This window comes from Pituophis catenifer, unplaced genomic scaffold, assembly GCF_029215685.1.
Source record: "Pituophis catenifer annectens isolate HBS135680 unplaced genomic scaffold, rPitCat1.0.hap2 SCAF_4, whole genome shotgun sequence".
Classification (NCBI taxonomy): domain Eukaryota; kingdom Metazoa; phylum Chordata; class Lepidosauria; order Squamata; family Colubridae; genus Pituophis; species Pituophis catenifer.
This window is the reverse complement of record NW_027256884.1, coordinates 71,194-94,492: the sequence shown is the minus strand read 5'-3', so window position 1 is coordinate 94,492 and position 23,299 is coordinate 71,194. Positions and strand designations below refer to the sequence as shown.

The 23,299-nt window shown below is 42.9% G+C and overlaps 1 protein-coding gene across 6 annotated transcripts; it reads right to left on the bottom strand.

Annotated features, from left to right (window-relative positions):
- Positions 1-189: 189 nt before the first annotated feature.
- MAPK8 (mitogen-activated protein kinase 8) lies at positions 190-20,989 on the bottom strand. 6 transcript variants are annotated; one of them, XM_070943424.1, is made up of 13 exons: positions 20,798-20,989; positions 19,388-19,470; positions 18,546-18,707; positions 17,422-17,551; positions 16,269-16,327; positions 16,012-16,150; positions 14,613-14,778; positions 11,414-11,485; positions 9,107-9,289; positions 3,786-3,910; positions 3,330-3,393; positions 2,279-2,356; positions 190-1,520 (listed from the first exon to the last, which is right to left on the bottom strand). In XM_070943424.1, the coding sequence occupies exons 3-13, from the start codon at positions 18,665-18,667 to the stop codon at positions 1,375-1,377; spliced, it is 1,284 nt and encodes a 427-aa protein (XP_070799525.1). In that variant the 5' UTR covers positions 18,668-18,707; positions 19,388-19,470; positions 20,798-20,989; the 3' UTR covers positions 190-1,374. The 6 variants fall into 6 exon arrangements, with proteins under 6 accessions (XP_070799525.1, XP_070799524.1, XP_070799527.1 ...); XM_070943423.1 differs by lacking the exon at positions 11,414-11,485 and adding an exon at positions 10,977-11,048; XM_070943425.1 differs by lacking the exon at positions 11,414-11,485 and adding an exon at positions 10,977-11,048 and having other exon boundaries at positions 1,432-1,525.
- Between the last annotated feature and the right edge of the window lie 2,310 nt (positions 20,990-23,299).

Below are 23,299 nucleotides of genomic sequence, written 5' to 3'. Positions count from 1 at the left end.
TCTCTTGTCACTGAGATCTGTGGATGTGGAGCAACTGTCACTGGGCTGTCACTGTTTAGGTCTGCGGGGAATTGGTCTGCCATCCTGCGCTGTGTGACTGTTTTTATGTTGTTTGTTTGTCATGGTTCTTTCAGTGTCACATTTGCCGAGCATGTTTTGCTGTTTGTAGAATTATGCAAACCATGGACATTTAGGTTATTGTAACCTGCCAAGAGTCAGGCGAAACTGGCAGCATACAAATTTAATAAATAAAAACAAACAGAAATGACTTCTATCTACACAATGCAGATAGTACAAGCTTCATTCTTAAAACTCTGCATTTTTTAAATTCACAATTTTAAATTCACAATGATCTCAGAATTTGAATCAGAGGAATAAAATGAAATACATATTCAAAGATATGTATTGAAACTCATTTCAGCAGAAAGCAGAACCATTTTTAATTATATTCAGAATTTCTACAATTTTTTCTTGGAAAGAAATTAACCAACACATGATCTTAGTGCAGTCCTCATGTTTTTTTGTGATTTCTGTTGGGTTGTTTCAATACTCAACGTCCCAAATTATTGCACAGGCTGACCCCCACTGGAGCGTACACAGTACACTTATATAATACTTTTACCACAGATCCAGAAGTATCAGCTACAGGTCGAGAGGAAAACCGTTGGGGTGGGGAGGGGGAGAAACATTTTTGTGCTACTAATCTGAATGCAACAAATGAGTGGAGAGGTGAACATACTCCAGGTGTAAACGGGGGATTATCTTAAAGGCCTCGTGCAAGGGAGGTGAGCCAGGCCGATGGCAACATTCAGCCCGCCTCACCCCTGGGACCGCTGGCGTGCCCCCCCCTGCCCCCGCCCCCCTATCCTCCCTTTGGACAAATGGATACACAGCCTCTTGGAGACAACTGGCTTAGACAGCATTCCCTGGACAAACACTACAGAAGCATTTTTGTTCAAAGACCTTATCCAGGCATTATTCTATAGCCTATAAGCCCATGAGTAACAACAATTGGAAATAAAAGATTGAAAAAATGGCTCTGCTGATAGAAATTCTCTAAAAAACAAATCTGAAAGACCTTGAAAGAAGCTGTGATACAGCAAACTGAATAGCAATATTACATTTAATAAACCTATCTTATAAATGCATCCTGAAAAAATAAAGTCAAAAATCACAGTAGTAAAGCATGCAATTTTAAAACAATAAAAATTAAGTTCCATACTGTACAATTAATTACAGAATAGCATTGTGATTTACTATTTTACTTTAAAATTAGCACTCTGAAAATTAATCCCACAATTACTTTTAAAAACACCCCAAAATAATACCACTGATTTTTGTTGCTAGCAATCTCTCTCCTACATCCACTCCTCATCATCTACAGCAACTTAAGGGACTCGCTGAGGCTTCCAGACTGCTGTCGGTGTCGGAGGCCAGAGTCCGGTCAGTGGACAGTGAAGATGCATCACAGACTGATGGGGATGAAGATGGATGCCGAGGGCCGTTGATCATTGCTACACCTGTGCTATGAGAAAGAAAGTACCACTTCAGTTACAGAGAGATCCCTCACTCCTCTGTTGAGTTTCTCTTCCTCTAGCTGGTTCCTGGTTACCCGTAATCTTGTTCCTATGGTCAGGGAGGACAACTGCATAATTTGGTTCAGCCCTGTCCTAAAGGGAGACCTTGAGAGCTTGTTTGATGTACTGCTGAATGGTGCCAGATTAGAAACCAGCCGTGCACGAGTTCTAGTTCTGCCTGGGCCACAAAGCCACCTGGGTGACTTTGGACAACTCTCAGCAGTAGTCTAATCGTAAGGGTATCCCGTTAGATCACACCAGATGGCAGAAATTATCAGAGATCAGGACACTTCCCAGCTTGTTGACTACTCAGCGGAAATAACATTTCCAGCCTGGGAAATGGAAACAGACCTATAGCGTTTCTGAGGACCAATAAATACAAGCAGATTCTACCAGCTAAAGAGCTGCGTAAGAGCAATTCACACTGCACCGAGTTACTTTTTCTCTCATATGTAAATATTATTTCTTGCACCTTCTTGCAGAGAAATGGTGTGCATTCCCATTGCATACAATTACTCTGATTCCCAATGTAAATATGGATATTTACACATACAAAATGCTACGTAGCTGCCTACATGAATAAGAAGCAGGTCTAATCTCAACATCCAGACAAGACACTGTATATGTGAACCAAGGCTGGATAAAAACGGCCTTTTTTCCTTACACATGGCATTAACCAAAGAACACACGTAGCAACTAACCTAAAGGAGATGGCTGCCCACGTATGACTCCATTCTTGGTTCTCTCCTCCAGCTCCACAACTTCTTTGTAAATCAGTTCTGTAAATTAGCAGTTGTAGTGTTATCTGTAAAGTATTTCAAGCAAGCTAGAGAAGCAATTTCATCTGTAAAAAGAGAGCTACATTCTACAAGATGAAAACTTCACTTATCAAACAGCAAAGCCACAAAGGAATGTATCAGACAGGCCAAGCAATGCCCATGCTTCAATTCCATTCTCCTTTAAAAACCATGGAACCACTTGAATGAATGGGACCAAGGTAGAAAATATGGACCAAAAGCTTGCTGGCACATGCAGAACACAATAATTAATATTTTGCAGGCTTTTTACAATTATATAGCTTAATGTTTCAGTCCAAGATAATCCATGGAGTAGCTACAGAATTTCCTTTCAGAAGATGAATTTCCTTCCATTCACTGAGAAAGGCCACTTCCAAGCCCATGTAGCCAATGTCTCCAGGGCCTGCCGTTCCACAAATGCATGATTTCTCATTTTCCCCAATTTCTCCCAATTTTCCTCTCCCACCTATCTTTGGGACACTATGCAGCATAGGGAGCTGGTCTGGTTTCATGTCACTTTCAAAAGAGGCTGGTTATTATTGCTATTCAGGCGTTCTGGTCATAAATAAAGTTATTATGATTGACTATCAGTCTTTCTTCCAACTGACACTCAACCCAGAAAGCAGGGAAACGACTTGAGTTCCTTCCGGTGTGGATGGCCGCAGAGTGAAAAGCCCTCCCGCTGAAAGCAATGATGTTACAGGATAGGTGGCAGGTTGTCCACCTCCATTGTGCTACCCCACCTCCCCTTTCTCAACCTTGTAGTAGTCCTGTGAAAACTCTCCATCCATCCAGCATTCCACCACCACCCGGGTCATTGCTGCCTCTGCCTAAGTCCCTGGTTGGTCGATGTTTAAAATGCCACAATTCAGTGCTCCTCCTAACCCTCCTTCCTTGCATCTCTACTGGTATCTAACTCTGCTTTTGCTGAACACAGAAAACATTTATATCTCACCTTTCCATTCTTCTATTGTGTGCTCTCTTTCGTCTAATTGTTTGTCTGGTATCTTTGGAGGAGGCTGGGAACAGAAGAAAGGTACAATTTAGCTGAAGGAAACATGATGAACGAAACAACAAATGCAGCCAGTTTAATAACAGGTATGCAGTAAGCCTAGCTTAATAACTTCCTCAAGTGACAGGCACCACTGTGTAATTCTATGCCATTCAATCAGCAATCATTTAAAAAAACCAAGTTTGTGTGTGTGTGGGGGGGGGTGGTTTAGCAAGCACACAAAATTTGGCTCTTTTACTCTTTTTCAGATAAGCCCCACCCCACCCCAGTTATACAGCAAAGGTATAGTTTCCGCCCTGAAGAGCCCCTGCAGCTCTGCCCCCCGCCCCCCCTTCCTCTTCTATTCCAGAGTCTCCTTCCCAGAGGCAAAGAGCCCAGAGTCCGGAGGGCCAAACTTACGGCTTCAGCTTCCGAGGGGTCATACCAGACGTTGATGTAAGGGTGCTGCAGAGCTTCATCCACCGAAATTCTTTTTGAGGCATCAATCACCAGCATTTTGGACAACAAATCTCTTGCCTGACTAGCTGCAAGAGCAATGTTTAATAAAGAATACATTTAAACATTTTGGAAAGTGACATATAAAATAGGAAAAAACACAAACCGATTACACTGGTCAGTAGGAGCTGCAGTCCAATTTCTTAGGAGTGGCTGATTTAAGGCTCATTTAGATAGAGAAGAGGCCAGCCGGCCTCCAGAGAGAACAAAAGGAGCACAACTTTCCTTGGCTCCTGGAGATGTCCAGGGGAGAGAAGGGGGAAAGAGAAATCCCCTTCCTCATCAAAGTTGGTTGGGGAAAAAAACCCACCCTGGCAAATAAAGACTCTGCTCTTGCTGGGTGCCCAGCCTCAGAAGTAGCCCCCTGCCTTGCTTCCTTTCAGCTGGAGGCAAAACAGCTGGATAATAGAGCTGCTGCTGCTGCTGCTTCTTCCTTCTCTCTGGCGGCTGCTGCTGCTGCTGCTGCCAGGGCTCATGGCCAGGAGGACCAAAGTAAGCGCCCCCCCTCCCTCCCCACCCCCATCAGGTTCAGGCAGAATTTCCCGCCAGGGAACACCAGGGAGAGCTGAACCTGCTCTGAAATTCCAGGTGTGAACAAGACCAAGACCAGATCAAGGGGGAACATGGTCCTCATGATCTACAATTTTAAATTGGTTACAAACTTCTCATAATGAGACTGTAAAATAATAAAAAATGACATTATTAAAGACGCAAGACACACGATATTTGCCTATAAGTTTTGTAATCTCTTATCAGAACCCTATAGTTGGTGAAATTAAAAGGGAAAACTGAAATTTGAACTTACCACGAGGAATCCTTCTGGTCAGCAAAGGGTGGACCTGATAGGACAGGAAAGAATTAACTCCTCTCCTCCTCAAGAAAGCAGGGCCAACAACAACAGAGCTTAGCTCCACCCCGAGAGGAGGAAACTCCTCAAAGAACTGGATTTCAGCTGTAATAAGCTATCACAAAATATCCTCACAACCAAAGCTAGGGCTGAGAGGATTTATGGCAAGAGAACCTCTCTAAATCTTCACCCACACACACACATACTCTGGGGGCAACCAAATATCCCTCATCCAAAAGGGGGGAGGGATTTGTGGGTCTGCTCAGCATGACACCAGTGTCCTCTTCTTGATCAGTGGAGAAATGGAGCTGATAGGAAGGAGATTTCAAAACAGTTTTCCCCTTGTCCCCAAAAAGGTCCCCCAAACAGCACCAGGCAAAGCCCATGGTCAATCAAGGCTCCATAAAAGCGCGTCTCCAATTCTACCTGACAGAGCCAGCTCACTCAAGACTGTGTACATTCTGTCTTGCCAGGAATCCAACCTTTTATGCTGGGATTTTTCATTGAAGGGCTATGTTCTGAAGCTGGGATTCCAGGCTGAAAAAGAGCCAAAGGTGTGCACTGGGTTTCCCGGTAGAGGAAGTCAGGAAGAGTGGAAAAAAGGGGAACTGGAGTGGAAAAAAAGGGGATCCGGAAAGGGGGGGAGGCCTTGGGCAGAGGAGGAAGTGAAACAGGACCAAGATGACCCAAAGCTTGTGGAAGCAACCGCTGTGGTTCATGGATCCGTCCTGACTTCCAGGAAGTAGATCCCAAGAACTGGATCATAGGCAAGAAAGAAACCATTAGGTGTAAGAGGATGTGGATGAATACAGCAAAAATTGTGTAATTGGAAAAGGAATGCTTTCAGAAAATTCTAAAAAGAAGCCAGTTAGAAGCCTGTAAGAGAGTCTTGTATTTGAGAGAAACTGGGAGACAAACACACTTGTAAGCTGCCATAGCAGAAGTAGAAAGAGCTCTAGCTCTCTCCAGCCTAATCGTGTTTACACATATTTGTACTTATCGTTCATTTTTTAAAATCTTCTAAAAGTTGAACAGTAAGACTAGAATAGGCAACTGATAAAAAATTAATTTTATTTTTCCAGCCTTTCTCATTTTGATGAAAGCATGAATTAGTTGCAAACATGTCATGCCACTATAACCTTATAATTTTTTTTGCTAAAAAGATCTTTTGCTTTAAAAAAAAGCTATTTTAGGGTGTATTAACATCCTATTGAGGCAATTATCCCACTCTGCTTTGGTCAGGTCCCATTTGGAATACTGTGTCCAGATATGCAATTGAAAAAAAACCTTATCAGCAAATTGGAAAGAACTATCCTGGTGGTTGTGGGCCCTGGAGGTTTTCCAGAAGAGACTGGATGGCTATTTGTCAGGAATGGTTTAGGGTCTTCTGCCATGGGCAAGGGGGTCAGACTAGAAGGCCTCCAAAGTCCCTTTCAACCCTATTATTCTATGTTCCAAGATGATGAGGGACTGGACATTAACTCCTATGTGGAGCAGTTAAAGGAATTAAGTATATTTAGCTGACAAAAGAGGCAGTGGGATGAGACATGGGGAAATAATAGATTCAGGTATAATATTAAGAGGCGTTTGTGATAATAAGACCAGTTAGCCAGCTGAACAGGCTACTTGCTTCATCTGGTGTCCCACTCTGCATCTACTCAAGTATACTGAGTGCCGGAGAGACCATCTGGCCTACAAGGAGGAGGACCAAGTAAAGACTGGAATAGAGGCATAGGAAGAGAAAGCCAGTGCATTAAAAAGAAATAATGGGCAAGACCTGACAGTGGCTAAGAGCAGAAAGGTTGAGGAAAGAGCCAGAGGGGCTAATTCTGGCTGCACAAGACCAAGCCTTAAGAAGAAATGCCTACAAAGCTAGAATTGAGAAGACAAGCTGGCCACATTTGCAAAGGAGCTGAAAAAACATTGTATCACCTGGTTAGCTGCTGCAAGAAGATCTGGCACAGATTGACTACAAAAAACAGCAGCACGACAAAGTAGCAACAGTGGTGCATTGGAATAGCTGCAAGAAATACCGTTTGCTTGCGAGCAAGAACTGGTGGGACCACAAAATAGAGAAAGTAATAGAAAATGAAGAAGCTAAAGTTCTCTGGCCCTTTGGAACTCAGACAGACAAGCACCTGTCACGTAACACCCCAAATGTGACAACTGTCAATAGAGAAGCCAAAAAAGTCTGCCCAAGTGGACATGGCAGTGGCCAGGAGACAGCAGAATAGACGAGAAAGAACTGGAGAGAATCGCAAAATACCAAATACCTAGAAGTGGGAAAAGAAAGCAAAGATAGCCCCGATAGTAACAGGTGCAATCCCAAAGTATCTGGAACCCCACCTGAACCCCATCTGGCAAAAGGCAGCTTGAGGTGGAAGAGCTCGCGCCCTGCACCGATCCCTTTCGCACCATCGAATGCCAACACTTCTCTATCCCAGGACTCAATAGGGGAATGCAAACCCCAAACCCAGTCCAAACACCTGGCTGACTGTGTGTGGCGTGCCTGCCCTCCACTCTCAAATGGCAGCCCGACCTCCCCTTCTACCTGGCATGACTTGGCACAGCGGCATCAGAGGCATTGCCTGGCCTCTGGGCCTGAGGGAAGACACCTTTGAAAAACCCACCCAGGCGGAAGAGCGGCTGGGAGAGGGGCGGGAGAGCGGCTCGCTCCCCTCCTCCTCCCTCCTGCGAAGCCAAGACGCTGCCAGCTCCACTCTCCCTGGCCCCAGGTGGTTTACCAATATAAACTTAGAAACCAAGAAGTGAGCCAGAAGCTCCCTTCGTTCATTCTTTCCTTGCTAAGGAATGACAAGAAATGACCCTTAACCCACCGATGGCCCGAGCAGTGAAGATCGGGATAAGGGCTACTTTTGTGGCAGCCATTCCAAAGAAACTGCCTTCTTCACACCCCTGGCACGAACAGGAGAAGAAGAATGGCTTCTTCTTTTTCTAACATGGTAGATTGTTGGCTCTGCCTTCTCGGGCAAAATAAGACAATCCTCTCTTGTCCTGTCAACTCGCACCTCCACTGACCAAGAAACACCTATTGGCCACAACCGCTACATCAACTAAAGCATGAAAAAGGCCATAGTGGTCAGTGACCTAATCTAATTCTGGATCGCATCAGAGTTTATCGAACTCAAAAGGCGAAGGGAGAGAAAATGTAACTTTCTTTCTGTGACTGAATCCAACATACAAACTGTCTAAATGAGATTCTATAAATATTTTCACTGCCTAGTTTCTATTTAATATGAAACCATGATTGTGGCACCGTGGCTATTTTCAGGTGGTCTATAAGCTCGTCTTCAAATTGGAAATGACAGCTTGATGACATATCACACCACCTCTGCAACAGGAAGTCAGAAGCTGCTTCTGACAGGTCAAACGCCATGCTCAAGGCATGCATAACGTGGCAGGGTTCAGCGCAAGCAGGAGCAGGAAGTAAATTTTTTGGCCTTCAGCTTTACAACTATTCTCGGGGAGGGGGTAGGCATGGTATTGGCTTTGCTAAGGTTCCCTTTAACAGCTCAAGTGCAAGAAAGGGCCCTGCCAGAGGTGGCCCTCTGCCCAGAAGGGATGTCACCTTCTTGCGAAAAGCCAGGCCTTGTTGTTGGCACGTGGAAAAAGGCAAGGTGCTGATGATTCTCTTTGCAGAGAATTGGGTCAACCCCTCTCTCTCTCCCTCTCACCCCTGCCTTAGCCCTTTTGTTGCCTTGGCTCCCTAGAGACATTTTGCTGCCTATCTCAAGCCCAGTTCTTGGTTGAGCAGATTTTGCTCCACAAATGGAAAGCGGGAGAAACCTGAAATCGCATGGAGCAACATGGAAAAGCTGTTCCTGAAGACAACCAATAGCTTCACAAGTCTTGGGGAATGGAAAAAGCAGTCTGACTGGCTAATTTCTGCCTATGGTTCTAGCGGCCAAGGAAAAAATACTTTAATTGGCCAGGATAATTTTTGGCATTCATGACATCAACAAAATAGAGAAATCTCCTTCAACAAAATACCATAGGCCACCAGTTCTATTTATTTACTTCTGCCATATTTGTAGTGACATGTAATAGTAAAATAATGTGAATGTGAGGAAAGTAGCATTTTCTTTTTTATAAACCAGAAACTCATTTGCCTTCATCTATGAACTTTTGCTATTCTACAGTAAAGGTAAAACTGGGAATAGTCATATAAAACATATAAAAGATCTTCAGGGGAGCTAGTTATTTATAGGAGAATGAGAACATTTAACGAGTTAGATGTGATCCCAATACTTTAAAAATCCAATTGGATTGGAGCCTGCAATCCAATGCATCTTTTACTTATATTATTCCCAAGACTACATTTCAACATTTGCAGGAGAAAAATTTAACAGTATCTTACCTTTTAGTTTATTGTGGTCAGAATCAACTGGAAAGAGAACATCTGGAAAGAGTTTTTCAAAACTATAGCCAGCATATTTAGGCCTATTCTCCACATACGTCCTCACTGTTGGTTGCAGCTTCTTCATAAATTCGGGACAGGGTGTCCCTAGCTGTTCAATAACTTTATTCCACTGATCGATATCTGAAATCACGAAGCTAAGAAAATCTACGTATTTGGTGTTCAAACAAAGGTTATGTTAAAACTACCATTCGCTCAAAAAAAGTGGTGAGAAGAACAAGAAAAAAGAATTTTAGAGTTCCATAGCAATTCCACTCTTTAGTTTTGCTGGTCTACAAGAACAGATCCTCTCGACAAAAACCGAGTAAATTCATGTCTGGGATACAGAAATGTAAGTGTCATATATGAGCAACTCAAAAATAAACATTTGCAATTGGAAAATAAGAAATTCATCCATTCCTCACACATATCTGTAAAGGGGCTTCCCAATTTTAATTCAACAACAACAAACAGGAAAAAAATGTGATGAGAAGTTGTGTCTTTATTGAAAGTGTGCCATTAAAAAAGATAATAATCCTGGTGTTGGCAAATTCTGAGCTGGCAGACTCAGTACACATATTTCTAGTTTGTTGTGCTCCTAAATAGTTAAAACAAGGGGTCCAGAATTGGTGATGAGGTTTGGGCCAGCTGGAGAACTTGGAAGATTTCAACAAACGTTCTGTCCCACCCAAGCAGGAGGCATTCCTATGAATCAACTGTGCTTTTGCCTCATCGCTGTTCCTCACGAAGGGCTGGGGGGAGGGGGGGGTCAAGGCATGCGCTGCACGGCTTATGCCTGGTACAAGGCATCCCCACCTAACAACTGAAGATCGGGGTGGTTTTTTTTTTCCATTTGCCTGACATACCTTATGCAACTTAACTATGTTTTTATAAAGTTTTCAACTATTTAATAATTATCTGGAAGACAATTCTACTGATGTTAATATATAATCTCTCTCTATAAAATTTGTCCTTTTCCCTCAGCCAAGAATTGTTTTAGGAAAGAAAATGTCCCCTACTAGACTATATGCTGTACCGTGGAGAGACATGAGATTTGTTGTACAAAATGTGTGTATTTTGTCAAAGATGAAGAGTCTTTGCTGAATGAGAAACAAGCATATAAACTTCCCACACCTATTGCCAAGATTAGTAGTCTCTATCCTAATTCGTAAAAAGGTGTATCTGATGCTGTCCATTCAAACTGCATCAACTTTTGGATATGTCAGTTTAAGTTGAAGAGTCTCTTGGAGATGTAATTATTTAATTTGTGACACCGACATTCAGAGGCAAATATTAGAATTCATGCATCTATTACAAATGATGATTAAAATAGCTGCTAACAGGCCTTTCAAACAGTCAAGAAGAATAAAATCCAGGGGAAGCATCTGAGGCACCTACACTTGGAGCAATCCCCCCACCCCTCCGGAAGAGGAGCAATCCAAACTATTTTCACATACAATATTAGCAAAATGTTGGACAGCAACATTAATAGAAAAGAAAGCCAAATACTTGAAAGTTTGGCTAGAATGCAAAGAAGTGAAGATGAAAATTATGTTGAGGCACAAAAACAGATTTCTCTGTAAATCCAAATATAGTTTAAGATCAAACTCAGACAAGGTATTCTTGGCTGACTGAACTCTTAATAAAAGACCATTTTTCTTGCATACTAAATTGTATGAAAAAATATTTATCAATAAAACTTATCAGGCCATTAAAATATCTAATGCTTTTGGTGTGTGTGTGTGTAAAACTTAATATTTGTGTTAAAAAAAAAAAACGGTAGAGAAGATTTGTCTGCTCAGATTTCTGTTCAAGGCCCCAGGAAGGATACGGTCTGTGCCAGGAAATAAAACACCACCTTTGATCATTTCTCCCATGATGCACCCCACTGACCAAATGTCAACTGAAATCAAAATGCAATGACATTAACTGAGTGGAAGGAAACAAAAAAGGGAGTTTGAGAAGGAAACACACAAACAAAACGGCCAGGGACAATGAAGAAGGAGGCAGGAGGAACGTAAATGGATAAAAATGTGCCACCATCCCAGTGGAGACTATTTCCTACTGCTAGATGCAGCCTTAACAGAATCAATTTCTAATTTTTATATTTATCAGAAATAAATATTAGGGCTTTAAGAAACAAACACTGTGTCAAACTTATATCCCAAGAAGGAACATTAAAAAAAAAAAAAAAGAGGGGGAGAGAAGACAGCTACCAGAAGAAATTAATTACCAAAAATTCATCCCGCTGCAGAAGCACAAGGATACAGTCCCTTCCTGGAAAGAGGATTTTGTGGCAAACCATTTCTCCCATAATGCACCCAACAGACCATAAATCCACTATGTTTGTAGCACAAAAAGAAGAAGCAAAGCAAACTGTCACTGGAAATTAAAAGAAGCAGCAGGACATGACTGCATCTTACGGCAAAGAAAGCATTAACAAAAGGGAACAAGGAATCATGAGATCAAGGTGTGAATGTATTTCCAGAACATACATAGGACTCCCACAGCAAAAACACCTTCTGTGCAAGGAAAACAGGAGAGAGAGACTGCTGTGGGATAAGGATCTTGCACTGATCCTCTTTTGCATACGTTACATTTCTTTTAGAATAAATTCTAACACTTTCAGAATTCTTGCATTATAATCTACCTCAAATAAAAGATAAATAGTAAGAAACTGAATTATTTAAGAAAGCTAATACAGAAGAAGCACAAATTTTATTAGCAATGAGAATCAATAATTGGCTGCTTAAAAATTAATAAACTAAAATTAGTGTCAAAAATTGAGGTTTTATGTAGAAAGATGATCATTTTTTAAAGAGAAGTGGCAGTGTGGGTATGTTGCCCCTCCTCAAATACACTGCGCTATCAGTGTACTGTATTTTTGGGATCCAATCTTGTTATTGGAAGCAAAGGGTGATGGCTCCCCTGATGGCACACCTGGCTGGGTCTCGGCTCAGAAGCTAAGCTGGGTCAGGTCAAGTTAGCACATCAACGGGACGCTCCCCCCTCCAGGGCTGGAGTGGGAAGTGAGAAAGCCTCCTGGGAGAAGGCGATAATGAGCCACTTCCACCATGTGCCAAGAAACTGAGCTGAAGGAAATTTTACTTTCATTTTTCTTACACTGAGATAAGCAACCATGTTCCTGTTCAGAAGACTGTTCAAAAGTGCTCTTGGTTTACACACAAATAGTGTGTGTGGAAAGACTGTGAGCAATTGCCTTGAGTCAATTGTAGCTCCCTGGGTCCACAGTTTTCTTGGCAACAAAACCAAAATAGTTTGCCATTCCTTCTTCAACTTTCTAATCTAGAATCCAGCCCTGGGAATCCCTGGCGTTTCCCTTTCAAGCACTAACCAGATCCCTCCCTGCTTAGCCGTTTGGGGATCAGCCACGGAGATCCAAATGCATCTACAGAAAAACTATTTGGCTTTAGGCCGAAGGAACAGGAAGGGTTAGAGCAAGGATAAGGCAATCCACCAAGACCCCTCTCAGTATTTATACAATTTTTTGGACAGAAATCCTTTGGGGACCAGGAAAGTGTTCTAATATATTATAACTTACTTACCTATTAGAAGTATTCCTACACTGTATTTCATCAAAAGAAAATTCCTTTCAGTAAAGTAAAAAGAACAAAATTGCAGACAAACAAGATAAAGCAAACGATTAGAGAATACCAGAGACCCTAATCCTTCCAATACTATATTTTGTAATCTGTCTCGTGCAAAGTGCACTCAATCCTCACTTCACTGAGCTCATCAAGGAAAACACTGCAGTGTGTGTTATTAAAATCAGCTTAGAGATCAAGCAACGGCTGTAAAAATGGTAGCACTTAATCATGGAGTAGATGACCAACTTGGCCTGTATTTCAGTATTTTGCAAGTATGTCTCCATGGTTTATAAAAGCACTGTTAGCAGAGTAGTCATCCTACTAACCCTCAGAAGTATTCAAAAGGGCTCCACTGGATACCTAGAGTGACAATAAGTCAATCTATTTGACTATTCTCATCGTTAAGCAACAGTCAAGACTCCATGGTCCAGTGTGTGTGTGTATGTGTGTGCGCCAGATGGACCCTGTAAGGAGTCTTCTGCCACCGATACCTCAGCCATTCTCTTTTCCTTTTCCCTCTCTGCATATGTAGTATTTAAATCTGTTTTAGAAACCATCTTGAAAGTTTTGCTTTGAAGAGGAAGGTAGTAATAAAGAATATTTGTAGCTCAGGGTTGAATTGAGGGGTCCTTGGTGCTCTCTGAGATTGCTTGTTTTCTTGCAGACATTTCATTACTCTTAACTAGCAGTAGCTGAGAGAACACCAAGGACCTCTCAGAGTAAGGTAGGTTTGTTTAAAATAAAATATATTAGCACAGATATTACAAAAATATTTATAAATTATAATTTATTATAATTTATAATTTCTTCTTATTTAAAAGTTTAAAAGTATTTAAAAGTTTACATTATTTGTATGAGTAAATATAAAATATACGTATGTATAAATATCAACTTCAATGGGATATATGGAACATTAAAGTATTATTCACTTAAGAGTTTAAAGCAAAGCTTCCTAATATCAAAGTTTTTAATAAACACAACAGATCATCACATGCAATAATTGCAATAATTCATTTGTTTTGAAGCTTACCTCCAACACTGTAAACAATGTGAATTAGCACTCAACTTCACCATGAATATATATCCTTTTATGAGCCCTAGTACAAACAGAGACATCTTCCCCTCATTCCTTCAACCCACAACAATGGCACTGTATCAAAAGTAATTTTTTTGTAGCTATGAAAGCAGGGAAAGCTCAAAGGCAGCACGTGAAATAAAAAGTTCCCTTATCCTGTGTGTCTGTCCCTTGTAATGGACCGATAAAATAAAATAATGGATGGAGTAATTTTCCTCTTCTATCCTTGTTTCAAAATGGGCAGTGTTAACTGTAGTGCTAACCAAATCCTGTTCAGCTGCCCGATATGGTAGGCAGGGGCAGCAGCTGACCTGCTCGCTCGCCTGCAGGAGCCATGGGGACAGCCCCCACCTGTCATGGCGTCAGAGGATCTGCTTAATCATGGCAACCAAAAACGCCGCCATGGCAGTCACTAAGCAGAACCGTCACGTGACCCTGCACTTAGCAGACATGGCAGGCCCAGTTGCTGTCATTAAGGAAGGACTTCCTGCGCATAGTTAAGCTTAATTTCAGCCACTTTATAGAACTAAAAGTTATTTTTCACATTTGAAGAATATAGAAACTAAGAAAATAAGCACTGTTGTCCCAACACCATCAACGTAGCATTTCCTAAGGTGCATCCAACACGAAACACTGAGACAAACACAAGGCACATTCTGATAACGCATTAGGTTTTAACAGCTAAATAAAACATAAAATGAAGCACGTGAAAAGATGAGAGAGAAATCCAAGGAATGGAATTCTAAAAGACGCTGTCTAGGAACCGAAATGTGAGACTCCTAACCGTTTTCTTTGTATCCCATTCCAAGGATGACTTCTGGTGCTCGGTAGTAGCGCGTCACGACGTAAGGAGTCATCATGAAGCTGGTCCCGGCCGTTCTGGCCAGCCCAAAATCTAGAATCTTCAGCGTGCAGTCGGCTTTCACCACAATATTGCTAGGTTTTAAATCCTTTGAAGAGAAAGATGTGAAATAGGAGATCTCCTCCAAGGAATATCAAAAGCAGGGTACAAAAAAAAAAAAATCAGCTCAACAACTACGACTGCGCTCAGTAGCATCTCTATGAAAATAGCACAAAATGTACTCCTCTTTAATAAGAGGTTAACCTTGTGCAGGTTATTACATATGTTATTCTTTTAGCACTCGGAGGGAAAATACACAGCTCTGAAATTTGCAGGGAAGGCCGTTGTTGGCATTGGCCCTTCCAGGATGAGATGTAACACCCTTTGCATTTTTCATTTAATAAGGAACAGGGATTAGTCATGAACTGCTTCCAAAGTGACTCTACACAGTAGTCCTTTCCTACTCTCCAGAAAATAAATTCAACACGTTTGAGCTAATTGAGGGAAATTATGCAAAAAAGTAAAGTCTTCCTCCAGTGGAGTTCAATTCCTGGGTTAGCCTACCCAGTTAAACCAGACAGAAAACAGGACGAGATGAACTCATTCTATTTTATTATAAGGGGACCCTAACAGAATCTTGCAAGCCTGAAAGTTCAGACTTCCTGCCACCACTTTCAGTTGGCTTGATCCATACGGGTGGGCTTTCTTTCTCAGTTTCTTTCTTTGACCATTAACCCACTTGAGGCTCCTGCAAATCTTGTCTGATTGTGTCCTAAGTAGCCTCTCTTCCCCCAAAGTCATCCACGCATTCTATTGTTATTTTTCTGCCTTTCCTCCATGATCCTTTTCAGAATTTCCAGTCAAGTGTCTTTATAGGGCACAGCCCTAATATTCCCTGATCCTCTCATCCAAACGCTTAATCGGATCCAACCCTGCTTAACTTTTCCAAGACCACCTCCGGTTGGCTATGCACCACCTCCTTCTGGGAACTGCACAAACAGCAGAATTCTTGGACATTTTTAATACAGAAGACAGATGAAATGTGCTTTTTTCACAGCAGAGGCACCATTAAATCCAGAATATTTAGTGATTAAAAAGCATCCATCTTAGAATGCAGTCATATTCACCATGCCCAGACTTAAATTGTATCGAGAAGATGATTTAAGAATAAATCCAGTTAATTAAGAGCAAGTGACACAATTCCTGGTCAAGCGTTATATTTGAGAGGAAGCTTGTAAAATTGGACCAGATGTTCTTTCAAGTATATTAATATCTGCTTAGTTTAATAAAGAAAAAAAAAAAATCACACGACACATAAAATGACAGAAATGATCTCACTAACCCTATGTATGATTCCAGCTGAGTGGAGATGCTTGATGCCGCACAACATCTGATACAGCAAGTAGGACATCCGTTCGTGGTCAAGCTCCATCTGGATGACTTGGCAGAGGTTGGCATCCATGAGCTCCATCACTATGTAACTTTGGAGGGGAGGGGAGGGGAGGGGAAACAGGCTGTGAAGTCACGGCAGAAGGTCTCATCGTATCGTCAGTTGTGCGTTATTATGGTTAACACAGGCTTCCCAAAATTCATACTTACACATCTTGGAATTCTTCCAGTGACTTCTGTGGAGTGAACACGTTTAACAGACCAATTATCTATGAAGAAAAAAAAAAAGTACAGTAATAAGCACACAATTTTTGATTATAACTTATATAAAAAGTAAAAAATAAGCTGCAAAACTGGAGAATCTGATTAACTTAGTCTTAAAGCACTAAAATCTCTATATTGTTTGCTAATTTACACCTAGGTTACAATACCGATCAATTTTATCCCTACTGTTGAAAATGCCCAGATTTAGAATTTGATGGTCTACAATGGAAAGAGAAAATCCTTCTCGAATAGAGTTAGTGCAAAATAAACTTGAATAAGCAAACCATAAAACAAGAAAACAACTCAGATGACAGGTGTATGGTTGTGAGAAAAATAATACCTAAAAAGAACCAGTGGATTATGCAGGCAAATCTGAGGCCCCCCTCTCTCTCTTCCTTAACTATGCACAATTTCTAAAACATACAGAAGCTAAGAGAAAATCATTCAACTGACTCCCAATTTAACTTATTGCCAGGTATAAATGTATACAGCTATATAATATCCACCCAGACAAAAGAGATATGATCTTTGAAAAATATTCCTGTATGTAGCCTAGGGTTTCCCCCATGCAAATTAAAATGGCTGTCCACTGCAGGATTCTAGTTAATTATTCTGTTTTTCTAGGAAATCAGAAAGTTCAGGGCTGAGAAATCATTCACTCTGGCCATATGTGAAGCCAAAAGAAAAATTTTAAAACCACCTATCTTTTCTCACCTAGTGAATAATGAACTAGCTAGTGAACATGGCAGTTCTGCAGCCAGATAGGAAGCAGGGAGGAGAGTCAAACTCATGTCCCTCCTTCCCAGAGACAGACTTTAGCTCAATCGCTGTCTCTCTCTCTCTCTCAACCCATCCTACTAAGGACTGCATGCGAATAAAACAAGGGGAGACCTGATGGAACGACTTTAGGCTTCAACAAAAAAGGCAGATTTTCAATAAACCAATTTAAATTATAAACCCAATACGTCCCTGTAACAGTTATACATTGTGGTTTAGTCTTTTTAATTTATCTTTACCCTTGAATGGCAAAGACAGTCAAAGAATCACTTTCTAAAGGACAACTTTGATATTAGCTTTAAGTCTGCACAAATAGACTTACATTTTTGTGGTTTACACACTTCATGAGGACCAGTTCTCGATAGGCTCTTTTAGCATGTGTTTGATTTTGAAACGGTCGGCTGAGTTTCTTGATTGCAACATTTCTTTCAAGAAGAGCATCATAAGCTGCACTGTGAATAAAAGAAAACTGCCATCGCTCACAAGCATGCAACCAGGCGCCGCCAGAAATGGATTCAAAAAGGTACTTATCAAAATTATATTAGCAGTACATAATTTCAGTTTAGGCGAGATGACAGAATTCAATAAGGGGATACACAAGAATTGAAGCATGAATTTTAGGCATGAACCTAACCGGAAATCTGGAGCCAGATCAGGCAGAATAAATTCTACACTTACTACAATATAAGCTATTAATATTTTTGTTCTTCTCCAGAGGAGTGAGTACAGAGACAGGTTCTCTTCTATGGGACTAAATGATTCTGATTTTTTCCAGCAAATAGAGACCGTCTCTTCTTCAATCAAGGGCTTCAATTCAACATGGCTGCTGCCATCTACCTTTTTCTCCACTGAAAAGTAACACTTAAAGAATTTAACAGCATGAACCACCCTGTTGAAGCACCATCTGGAATTAAAAGCAACTTCATGTGAAAAAAACAACAACCTTGGAATGAAAGGCCACATAACAAAGAATCTTCTCTCTTTTCCTGAGTCCACAGAGGCCCATGAGCAACCTCCCATGGACCAGTGATATCCCATCTGTCAGGAAACAGGCTGAAGTTTCCTCTTCTTTATTGCTTCCCATCTGAAACTCTGATTCTATCCAAGAAGCTCCTTTGTCTGATGGAGAAATTGGGTTTGGGGGGGGGGGAATTCCTCTCTTCCAGGGAAGGCTAGAAGGTAATTGCACAGGAAGGGTGGGGAAAAGACTGTTTCACTCTTCTGAAGCAGGGGTGATGTTTGGTCCAAGAAGAGGATCAAAATAATGGCAGCATGTTGGATGAAAGGGACCTGAAAGCCAGAATAAAAGCTGGACACTTTTACGGCAAGCAGGGATTTGATCCTATATAGACTACTTCTTCCTAGAAAGCAAATCGACACTATTCCATCTTTGATTGTCTTCTCTTCTTCAATAAAGAGATTCTTTCGCTGAGAAAAATGCCTTACCATACTATCCCCTGTGCACCTGAACCAATCGGCTTCAGATTCTGGTATCGCTTTAATACGGTGAAAGTAGAATCTCCAATTTCAACACTGTAGAAGTTATTTTCACGCTTGCTTCTGCTCATGATGCCTCCAGTTGAAGAGCTTAAGCTAAAAGACACCAACCTGCAACACATAAATCAACATTTTCCAGATTCACATAAAATGGCACATTATCCTATTGTGCCTTCCTTCACTACATAAATGAAAGAATGCTACTAAATAACACGTAGGAGCTGCAGGTACATACTGTTGGTAGTACATACTAATGGTTTACATTAATTAGGTAATGAGAAGAATTATTTTCTGTTCAACTCCAAGACAATTTGGCTTTCATTTCTAAGCCAATCTGAGTTAAATTGCACTTTCACATGAATGATTCTACAATCCCAACCTGTCGTTCCTACATCCATGGAGTCATGTCAAGAATTTATGAGTATGCAACCTGATTTTGCAACCAATCATCTGTGACAGTCCCACAAAGCAACAATGCAGAAAAAACAAGACCGCCTCCCAGTTCTACCCTATCCAGAGGCAGCTGACCCCAAATTGCTTAGCAAAAAAAAAGGGTGGGTGGGGGAACCAAACTCCCTACTGAATATTTTCAAGCATCTTCAAAAGCCTCTTGTCCCACATCACCATTTCAAATTATATCGTGTTGGAAAAGGCCATTTAGCCTAATATCATGCTCAGTATGGGAATCCAAATTAAGGCATTCCTGACAGACAAATTATGTTTTTGGTTGTATACAAACAGTGAGAGGAAAGGAATCTACCAAATTCCTTAATTGGCTGCACTGCTCTTACCATTAGTGATTCTTCTTCTTTTCTAAAATTCAACCTGAATCAACCTTCCTGTAGCTTAAATCCATTATTCCAAGTCCTGCATTCTGAAATGATAAAAAAAGAAGTCTGAGTCTTCTTCAATATGACAACTCCATTCAGAGATCTAATGAGTGCTATCATCTCTAATCAGCCCTCCTTGGAATTGCTTTTAACCCCTTAAGTGTGGTGTCCAGACTCCCAAACTTCTACCGTGCAGCCTAAAACTACGCTGATCTTTAAAGTGCTCATTCATATTCAATTTGCAATCAGCTTCTATTCTGAGACCTTTTTCACAAATAGTCTCAGCAAGGCAGGCACACCTCATTCTAGACTGTGCATTTAATTTGTAGACAAAACCTGGAGGGAATTGCAAAGGACACAGAAATCACTGTTACTTTCAGCTCACTTGTCTCATCCATCAAGATTATTTTGAATCTGGCTTCTGTTTTTTTACAATACTAGCTAAGCCACCCAATTCTGTATCGTATGCAAACTGATAAACCTTTAACTCTTCACCTATGTTAACAATATAAGTATTGGAGAACAGAGGACCCAGGGTTCATCCATGGGGCATTCTCCTTAACGTCTCCTCCAATATTGTATTTACCTGTTTTAGATCATTTGACATCCTTTCTTTACTGATAATTGTCCCCTCCGGGTAAGAATTAAAGGAATTACGTTGTACATTTACGTATCTGTCATGCTTAGATAACGGGAAGCCAGTGGTCCCACTGGCGTTTCTGCTTTGTGCTAAAGAGCCAGGAAAGGGCAAGGGTGAATGGCTTTTGGAAGGGAAGCCCTGGGCATGACTCAGTTTAGGGAGCCACTCTCCCCTGGAAATTCGACTCTGGAACCAACTCTGAGACCGACTTCAGGATCGATGTGCTTAACATTATTTTCATCACGCTAAACCGCCGTAAGCCACGCTCTCAGCTATGCATTCGTAGATTGCATTGATTTCAAAATAAATAGTAGAAATTATTTAATCCATCATTTATGTTTTAGGCCAAGAGGCCCAAAAGGTTATTAAATTAAATCTGCATCTCCATCATTTTGCTGCATGGATTTCTTTTTAATTTCAAAATATGATTTTAAAAATAACGAGGACTTCATCTCGAGCGAAGGAAGCCCGCCTGCTCCAAGCCCGGAGCCGCCGCCCCCCCCCCACTCCCCCGGCCCCGAGACGCGGTTTCCATCCGCTCAGCGCCTCCTCCGCTCTGCACCTGTCCGGCCGCAGCCACCCCGCCCCAGCCCGGCCCCGAAGGAAGGAGGCAAAGGCCGCCGGGGTGGCCAAAGGGCAGCTGGGCTGAGGGAGCGGGGCCCTCGGGCGGCGGGACGGGGGACGGGACGGAGGTGGCATCCCGAAGCCGCCGCCGCCTCTCCGCTCCTCACCTTGGCCGACCACCTCGCCCACTTCCGACAGGCCGAGCTCCCGCCTCGCTCGGCCTAGCGCTCCGGCCACGGGCCCAGCAGCCCCCGGGTGCTCAGGTGCACCGCTCGCCGCCTCCGCGCCCTCCGGGTCGGCGCCGACAGGAAGGAAGGCAGGAAGGAGCCGCCGCTGCCGTCGATGCGGCCTCTCTGGCCGCCGCCTCTCCTCTTCTCCGCGGAAGCCACTCCGCCCCCGGCCCCGCCCCTTCCTCCTCCTCCCCCTCCCTTCCCGGCCACCTGGAGCGCCAGCCAGCCAGCAGGCCCGCCCACCCGCCTGACGTGATCGCGCGCCACCTGCGCCTGCGCCCGCCCCTGCCGCTGCACCGCCCTCGCGTTCCGCAGGAAGGAGGGGGGGTGGGTGTCTCCGCGAGCTCCGCCTGTGCGGGAGCGGTGTTGGGGGGTTCGGCCTGCAGGCCTCTCCGCTAGTAGCAGGGGACTCGGGCGGCCCCTAGGAAGAGGGAGTGCAGGTTGGGTGAAAGCCGGCACAAAAACAGCAACCGCAGGAGGGAGTCCCAGTCACTTAAACATGAGCCAGCGGTGTGAGGCAGCAGCCAAAAAAACTAATACAATCCTTGGTTGTATAAACAGAGGCAAAGGATCAAAATCACGTGAAGTATCAGTACTGGGGGTGAAATGCTCCCGGTTCGGACCGGATTGCCCGATCCGGTAGCGATGGAGGCGGGTGGTTCGGAGAACCACCCCATGCCCAGCTGAGCACGATCATCAGAGGCTTTTTTTTTTTAATTTTTAAAAGCATTTTTTCTACAACCCCTTCCGACGAAAAAATACTTTTAGAAGTTTAAAAAAAAAAAGCCTCTGATGATTACGCGGCTCAGCTGGGATCCTCAGAGGTTTTTCAAAGCATTTTTTCTGCAACCTCTTGGCCAAAGAGGTGATAAAAAAATGCTTTGAAAAGTCTCTGACGATCCCAGCTGAGTTGCCTGATGGACAGAGGCTTTTCAAAGCATTAGAAAAAATGCTTTGAAAAGTTTAAAAAAAAAAAAGTTGGCCAAGCCCACCCAATCACATTACCCCCCCCACCAAGCCACCCCCACAGAACCGGTAGTAACAAATTTTACATTTCACCCCTGATTAGTACCTCTTTATACATGCTATACCTGGAATCCTGCATCCAGTTTTGGTCCCCACATTGCAAAAAAGATGTTGAGACTTTGGAAGAAGTGTAGACAAGACCTGCTCAGATGATTAAAGGCCTGGAAAATAAAACATGAAGACCGGTTGCAGGAAATGGGGATGGCCAGTCTATAGAAAAGATGGACCAGGGGGACATATTAGCAGTATTCCAGTATTTGAGGGGCTGCCACAAAGAGGAGGGGGTCAGCCTATTCTCCAAAGGACCAGAAGGCAAGGCAAGCAACGGATGGAAACTCACCAAGGAGAGAAGCAACCTAGAACTAAGGAGATACTTTCTGAAGGGGAGGACAATCAACAAGTGGAAGAAGCTTCCCTCCAGAAGTTGTAGGTGCTTCATCACTGGGGGTTTTTAAGGAAAGATTGGATAGCAAGCTGTCTGAAATGGTATAGGGTGGTTTTGGTGAACCTTTTCGGCACCAAGTGCTGAAACAGGAGTGCATGCACGAGGGGGGGGGGAGCACCAGAAACTGGAAGAGCAGCTCCCTGGCGCACGTGTGGGAGCGCAGGAAACGGGAAGAGCAGTTCCCCAGCGTGCATGCACACACCTGGAAGCTGAGCTTCCGGTTTCTGGTGTGCGCATGCCATAGGTTCACCATCACGGGTATAGGGTCTCCTGCTTGAGCAGGGGGTTGGACTAGAAAATCTCCAAGGTTCCTTCCGATTCTATTCTGATGTGGCTCTGCAGAATCTGGGCTGGGCGGACCAAGCCAGAAAAAGCAAGATTTTCCCCAATGTTGATTTAAAAAACACAGGTGGAAGTCCTGTTTGCACCTGATGGATTTCTATAAGAGATTCTTATGAAAGATTTTTTTTAAAAAAGGAGAACATGAATATTCAATTATTCTCTCTACCATCCTTGATTTGAAACCTGAGCTTTTGTACAATATTCTGGGTATGACCTCAGTGGAATGAAGGATAAAATCGGCTTCTCTTGATTTTGACACTATATTTCTGCGGGTACAATGTTGTAAGCCAGGGGTGTCAAACTCAAGGCCCACGGGTCGGATCCAGCCTGCAGGGTGCTTAGATCTGGCCTGCGGGGCCACCCTGGAAACAGCAAAGTACCAACCTACGGTGCCTTTGCCAACGAAAATGGAGCCTGGGAGGGCCAAGCTCCATTTTCGCTGGCAGAGGGTTGCAGGAGGCTGTCGCAGCCGAAAATGGAGCATGGGAGGGCTGTTCATGGCCGTCATGAGCTCCACTTTCACTGGCAGAGTGCTAGCAAAACAAACTACTAGCAAAAGTGATATTTGATCACATGAGTGACGTTGAACTGGCCATGCCCACCCTGGCCATGGCCCCCTGATCCTC

Coding starts and splice junctions, on each gene's coding strand:
- MAPK8 (XM_070943424.1), bottom strand. CDS start 18,667: ATGAGCAGAAGCAAGCGTGAAAATAACTTCTACAGTGTTGAAATTGGA. Junction 14,779..16,011: donor CAGCTGGAATCATACATAGG/GTTAGTGAGATC, acceptor TTCTCTTCAAAG/GATTTAAAACCTAGCAATAT. Junction 11,486..14,612: donor AATGGGATACAAAGAAAACG/GTTAGGAGTCTC, acceptor CTACAAACATAG/TGGATTTATGGTCTGTTGGG.